This window comes from Prionailurus viverrinus, chromosome B1 (genome assembly GCF_022837055.1).
Source record: "Prionailurus viverrinus isolate Anna chromosome B1, UM_Priviv_1.0, whole genome shotgun sequence".
NCBI classification, from domain to species: Eukaryota; Metazoa; Chordata; class Mammalia; order Carnivora; family Felidae; genus Prionailurus; species Prionailurus viverrinus.
Genome location: NC_062564.1, coordinates 136,744,529 through 136,751,122, shown reverse-complemented (window position 1 = coordinate 136,751,122; position 6,594 = coordinate 136,744,529). Strand labels below are relative to the sequence as shown.

General features: G+C 55.3%; 1 protein-coding gene across 1 annotated transcript; it reads right to left on the bottom strand.

Moving 5' to 3' along the window:
• Positions 1 to 496: 496 nt before the first annotated feature.
• Positions 497 to 5,638, bottom strand: NKX6-1 (NK6 homeobox 1). The gene is made up of 3 exons (XM_047856664.1): positions 4,969 to 5,638; positions 3,065 to 3,237; positions 497 to 840 (listed from the first exon to the last, which is right to left on the bottom strand). Exons 1-3 carry the CDS (start codon positions 5,636 to 5,638, stop codon positions 580 to 582), a joined length of 1,104 nt encoding a protein of 367 aa, XP_047712620.1. The 3' UTR covers positions 497 to 579.
• Between the last annotated feature and the right edge of the window lie 956 nt (positions 5,639 to 6,594).

Sequence of the window (6,594 nt, the reverse complement as noted above, 5' to 3'; positions counted from 1 at the left end):
ATACCAAATTCAAAAAGGCATTTTACATTTTAAATATTCACAATAAAGTAACTTCTAGTCAGTGTGACTCACGATTTATTTACAAAGAGCCTTCAACAGGTTGCTTTAGTCGGCACAGCACTTTGTGGGGGGCCCATCTGGGGCGGCCGCCCGCCCGCGTGGCTCTGCGGTCCCCGCGCCGGGTGTGGAGCCTCGAAGAACACCTCTGGGCGCCCCCGCCCCGGCCGCCCGCGGGGCCTCGGGCGCGAGGGGGCGGTGCGGGCCCCGCGGCAGCTCCCGCCCGGGGGACGCGTCTGGGGGCCCGAGCGGGGCTGGGAGGGTGGCCCGAGGCGGGTTTCGGTTGCGTTATCTATGCAGTGCATTTCGTGGGCTCTGCCTTCTCCTCCGCCCCCGAGTGTCTCTCTCCCCCTGCCCCCCTCAACTTGTAGGTTAAAAAAATAGATATGTACATCTCAGAAAATAGCAAAGGGCCCCGGCAGGGGGCCGGGTCCTCGGGGCCCCGAAGGGCGGGAAGGCGGGGCGCGCGCGGTCCCCGGGGCGGAGGCCCGAGGCCGGGCAGGCGCCGGGGGCGGCGAGCGCTCAGGACGAGCCCTCGGTCTCGGACGCGTGCAGCAGGAGGCCGCCGCCGCCGCCGCTGCTGGACTTGTGCTTCTTCAGCAGCTGCGTGATCTTCTCGTCGTCCGAGTTGGGGTCCAGAGGCTTGTTGTAGTCGTCGTCCTCCTCCTCGTTCTCCGAGGCCCCCTTGAGCCGCTCGGTCTCCGAATCCTGCTTCTTCTTGGCCGTGGCCATCTCGGCCGCGTGCTTCTTCCTCCACTTGGTCCGGCGGTTCTGGAACCAGACCTGAGGGCCAAGAAAGGGGAGGCGAGGGGAGACAGTGGGGGAAGGAAGTGAAGGCCAGCCGCTCCGGGCACACGCTGCTTTGCCCACTTGCCCCTGGTCGTTCCTGCGGGCGGGCCCTTGACAGCCCGCCACCCTCCCTCAGAGACCTCCCTTGTTTGGGCCGCCAAAGTCCGTCTCCACCGCCCCAGCCCCTCCGGGTGTCAGGCACCGACCGACGGCCTGCCGTTGCCATAGCGATAGGAACACAAGAGTATTGAAGTTGTCAGTGAGCGATCTCTCAGAAGAGAAAAAACTTGGACCCTGAAAATAACTTCCCCTAAAAATGAGTCCGCTTTCCTCTCTCCAGTCGGAACGCGAGAACTTCTCACCTTCCTAAATTTGACTTATCATGACTGTGATTTTATTTGCTATTTACTTTCTGAGATTAAGACTTTCAAACAGCCTGAAGTGTACTTGCTGTTTGGTGTGATTTCCGGGAGAAAGCACAGCATTCGCCCCATCACCTCTGCTCTCCTTTTCACGTTTGGATATTTGTCTCTTTCACGTATCTCAAGGCTGAATCCACACAAACACGGTAGGTAAACGCGCCCCTCCCCATTTACACTTGTAATGTACCGTGTAAAGTTAAAAAAAAAAAAGATTTGCTAAGACCGGAAATCTCTAATCACTAATAATAATCAATATGAATGCATGAAAATATTGAATAGGTTAGCCAAAATCATCACAGAAGTTTGTGTGTGTCTCTCTCTCTGACTTAAATGTTTTTCATAAAACCAAATCAAGCTAGAATTTTCATTAGTTATTTTTTAAAAGTGAAATTTTGCTGATTACATTACTTCCCACTGTTAGCATGCCTAGTCTTTCAAATATTATTTTAATTTGTTCTCTCCAGGACATGTATTGTATATAACAAATATTTTAAGCCTATTCACAATGTTTGAGATCATGTTTGATATACATATTTTAACCTAAAGCATCAGCCATAAGCAACCAATTTCCCAAGCATTATCCTCTCTTTATGCATCTCATCCATTTTCTCATCCGTTATGTATTTTATCTAGAGAATCAGAATTGTGAAGAAAGCGATTTTTATTTTCCTTATACAGCTATAATAATTCACTTCCAGCCACATAGACATATTTACGGTGACAAATGAAGACTTCCAGATTACTGTGGTAGGCTCTGTACCAACCACTGCAAAAATAATTTTAACTGTGATGGTATTCTAATGGTCACATACAAAATCACTCCTGAAATGCATTTTATGATGCTTGCCCCCCCCCGGGGGAAATACACTCTAACCAGCAGACGTGGCTAACAGTTATTCCTACTTAATTTAAGAAGCAACAATATTACTAATGAAAACAGACACTCTCCCCCCCACAAAAAAAAGTCCCAACTATAATAAACTGAAGAAGAGAAACAAAAGGGAATACAGGAAATATAGGAAACCATTAGGTTTCATTTACCTTGATGGCTCAATCCTTTTATTTTTCAGGGAAAGATTTCTCAGATTTGATTCCCTGGAAATATACTGTATAACTCAATTATAAGATGTGACATTTTAATTATAAAATGTCACAGACTGTAATTTATCTCACAAGTGTTGATAAACTTAGAATTCTTTCATAATACAATAATAATGTCAATTCATTTGGAAAATTGCTATTCCAAAGTTATGGCCTTCAACTAAACTAAAAGTAGATTCATCCTTGCAAAGTGGTTGGATCCTGTGGATATTGTTTTAACCTGCTAGTTAATACAGTGGCTCTATCAGGTTGATTTACATCAGGAAATCATATAACTCGCGGAGCCTGAATTGACAAACAAAAGCTTGAATATCCTTACAAACAGAATAAATAGGAGCTATCTAACTGGCCTGATCTATTCTCAGGGCTGATATTTCGGTAATGCTTTTATTCTCTAATAATGGCGAGTTCCCCCAGCACATGCTGCTATCTAGATTAACCTAATTTCAAAGGCGGGGGCTTGATTCCTTTTGTTCATCAACAGTTTGCCCGCCTGGAGACCCCAGGGCCTTTGTAAGCCCCACTCCCACCCCTTTCGCTGATTTCATCTTCTCCCCCGGCTCCTCAGATCCGCACCCCCGGACGGCTGTTTGTTAGAGGGCGTGCGTGTGTGCGTGTGTATGTGCGTGTGTGTGTGTGCGCGCGCGCGCTGGGGATTGGGAGGACATCCCTCGACGTTTGCAAGGTCCACTCACCTTGACCTGACTCTCCGTCATCCCCAGCGAATAGGCCAAGCGAGCCCTCTCGGGCCCCGCCAAGTATTTCGTTTGTTCGAAAGTCTTCTCCAAAGCGAAGATCTGCTGGCCCGAAAACGTGGGTCTCGTGTGTTTTCTCTTCCCGTCTTTGTCCAACAAAATGGATCCTTGATCTGCAAGAACAGATAAACAAGGGAAGGGGAAAAACGATCGTTTACAAGCGGCTCCACTGAAAATAAACGAACTCAAAAAACAATGTTTTTTGGAAAGCTTATTCTTCGGCAGACATCAGAAGTATCTGGCGCTTCCAGCCCCACCGCGCGTCTCTCTTTGCCTTTTTACGCCCACCTGTTTTTAAAAGCCGGGTGTGTTTGGAACAGCAGTAAATAACCTTCTACCGAGCACAGACGTCAAACAGAAAGGGAGCGCATTGCTGAAGTTTGCCGGAGTCGAATCGCCAGGACCGAGTAAATTGAGATGCGGGGGAAAAAAGCCCTTCTCGCCTCCCAGTCCAGTCGGTGCTCGCTTGGCCCCGGGGGCTTTGCATGAGGATGGCTAGTTTTGTTTGGTTTTTCCTTGAACGCTTTCCTAACCTGTGTCCACACAACAAAGGGCGCCTTGTTTTTTGCACACAAGAGAGCTAAATCGCCCCCAAGTCTAACGCCGCTGCGGCCGAGGGGGGAGGGGGTGCCGCCTTTGTTGGCGGTCCCTACTTGGCCATCAAAACGAATACAATAAAGTCTCCCCGACACCCTCACCCTCCCAGGCCGCCCTCAGTCCCGAGACTTCCCAAGGGAGACTCCACTTGGCTCCCGCAACTTATCTTAGTTACTGCCGCTCAGCCACACCAAAAGAGGTCTGGAGACTTAATGGAAACTTGGAGCACTTGGTCAAAAGCAAAGAACAGAGTAAGAAAAAACCTGGGCAGGGCCTCGAACTTCACCTGCAAGACTAGGAGCATCCGCGGCGGTGGCCAACTACCCAGATAATTAGACTGCGGGACGCCTCGGCTTCAAACAAGGTCTTGGTGGCATGTGCATATTCCCCAGTCCTTCTCCCGCCACTTCGTTCTTCCTCTGGTTCATTTTCGTGTTAGGATGTTGAGGGCCACGATGCCTCTCAATATGTTCAGGCCCAAGGCGTCCCAGCCCTTCGCCACCCTCCCCCCCCCCCCCCCCACACCGGGGGGCCGAGGCAGGTGAGAAAGCTGAGGCCCAGAGGAGAGGAATGGCCCGCATTGACGGCGCTTGCTCCTGCTCCTGCCTCTGGCCTGTCTTCAATGGGCTCACACGGCCCGAGTGTACTGGAAAGGGGGAGGGGGGGGTGGGCTCCTCGAAGGCAAAGAGGTTAGGTGGGGACACCCTGGGCCGAGACGCACAGCAAATACATGCGCTCTGCTCAGGGCTGTGGAGGGCTTGCCGCTATCGTTCCCCACAGATTCTCAGAGAAGCCAGTTAGGCTGGCGGAAGGTGGAGTGGGGCCCTGGCCGACAGGCGGGAGCTGAGAAAGCAGGGGTGTAAGCGGGGGCGCAGTGGCCTCTCCTGCCCTTCCCACCTCTTAAACCCAGGCTGGGCCTGAGTTTCCCCTCAGGCTGTTCCAGAGTAGCCGGGGCCTCGGAGGACACACACGCCCAGTACCGCGTTGTTTTCAACACGGACGCACGCACACCCGCTCCGCGAGGCTTGCTGGACACTTGGAGAGAGGGGGGCGCTTGGACGCAACCACGCGAGCTCAGGAAAGCCAGAATCCCTCAACGAATGCCCTGACCCAGCCTAAATCGTGCGATTCTGGGGCTGCCAAACTACTAGGGAGCCAAGAGAGTGCACCGATCCCCATGCACACCAGGGGCCAGGACCCAAGAGCGAGCAGAACACGCACAGCTGGACTCAAGGGATCGTACTTACGAGGGGTGCAGGCCAGGCGCGCGTCCCTCCAGGGTGGGCTCTGCATAACTCCTGGCCAGAAGATGGGCGTCCGGCCGGGCAGCTCGGCCAGCGGCTTGGGGTACCGACCTACGGCGGCCACGGCCGCAGCGCTGGGGCTGAAGTAGAGCCCGGGCGGTGGCGGCGGCGGACTCAGGCTGCTGAAGCGGGGCAGGCCGGCCAGCAGCCCCGCTGGGGATGAGGCAGCGGCTGCTGCAGCCGCGGCAGCCGCGGCAGCCGCCGAAGCGGAAGAAGCGGAGGTGGACGAGGAAGAGGAGGAGGAGGACCCCGAGGGCGAGGCAGAGGGCAGGGCGGCCCCTGAGGCCACCGGCATGGAGGGCCGGCTCAGGATGTCGTTGATGCCGTGTGGGGTGGCGGCTGAGAGCTGCTGTGGGGGGCTGCCCAGGGACGAGAGCCCCCCCGCGGTCGGGGGCTTCAGGCTGCCTGGGTTGTGAGCGCCCAAAGGCGGGGAGGGCGACGACGAAGAAGACGAGGAGGACGAGGAGGAGGGGGGGCCGGCGGGCAGCGGGGGGTACGCCGCGGGGTACAGCGGGGTCTTCATTTCGGCCATGCTGTGCAGGGCAGCCAGGGGCGGGCTGCTGAGCAGGAACGCGCTCTGCCGGGTGCCCTCCATCGCCCCCACCGCTAACATCCCACGGCCAGGCCGGAGCCGGCAGCCACACAGCGAGGGCGCCGGCCGGCGTCCCGGCGGGGCTCAGGAGAGTGAGAAGTGCCGAGGGCGCGAGCGTGGAGTTGCTCCGCGCTCCCGGAGGCGACCTGCCAACTGGGCCGAGAACGCCGCCGCCGAGAGTTGCTCTCGAAGCTGCGCAGCAGAAATCTCCAAACACGCCACTGGAGAGGCGGTGGCTCGCGGAGATCAGGGGGCGTCCGGGCGCGTTTGGATGTCCTTTCGCTCCTGGGGTTCCTGGATGCAATCTTGGTCTCTTCTCTCTTCCCCACTTTTCCTTGCCTCTCAATGTGCACTACTTCTCATCTTCTCCCCCCAGGGAAATAAGCAAAACAAAACCCAGGCCGGCCCCAGAGTTTGCAACAAAGTTAAGAGTCACCGAATCTCCGCTTTGATGTTGGAGTGTGGGGACTGGATCGCTTTCTTTGGGGAGGTTCAAAGGACTCCAGGTTCCGCCGGACGCGCTCCTCTAATCTTACTTGGCTGCCCTGCTCTTTCGCGGCGAAGCTGATTCGCACTTGGCGCTCGCTGCGCGCCGGGAGAGAGCGCATCCAGCCCGCGGGAGGATCTCGCCTCTGCGCGGACTTCCTCCGCCGGTTCTGCCCCGGGCCGGTGTGCCAGAAAGGGCAGTGCCACTAATCCCCGCCGCTCCCGGATTCGGCGCGCCAACCCGCCTTCTCCTCTGGGCCACTGGGCACTAGAGTTACAATATTGAAAAGAAAAGCGGGGAGAAAAGAACAGAAAAGAAAAGACTAAGTGCGAAAAGTCTGACGGCTTCGGTTACGGCTCCGCTCGTCTGTCCACTTCTGCAAACGGGCCTGGCGACCCCCGCCCCACCCCCCCAGCACCCTCTCTTCTTCTCACTCTCCGCCTTTGCCTCTCCTCTCTCGCATTTCTTCGCGGCTTTACAGGCTTCGTTC

Excerpts from the sequence above, each read along its gene's own strand:
- NKX6-1 (XM_047856664.1), bottom strand. The coding sequence starts at position 5,638 with ATGTTAGCGGTGGGGGCGATGGAGGGCACCCGGCAGAGCGCGTTCCTG. Across the intron at positions 3,238-4,968 it reads GCGCCTGGCCTGCACCCCTC|ATCAAGGATCCATTTTGTTG; the intron begins GTAAGTACGATC and ends CTGTTCTTGCAG. Across the intron at positions 841-3,064 it reads TGACGGAGAGTCAGGTCAAG|GTCTGGTTCCAGAACCGCCG; the intron begins GTGAGTGGACCT and ends CTTGGCCCTCAG.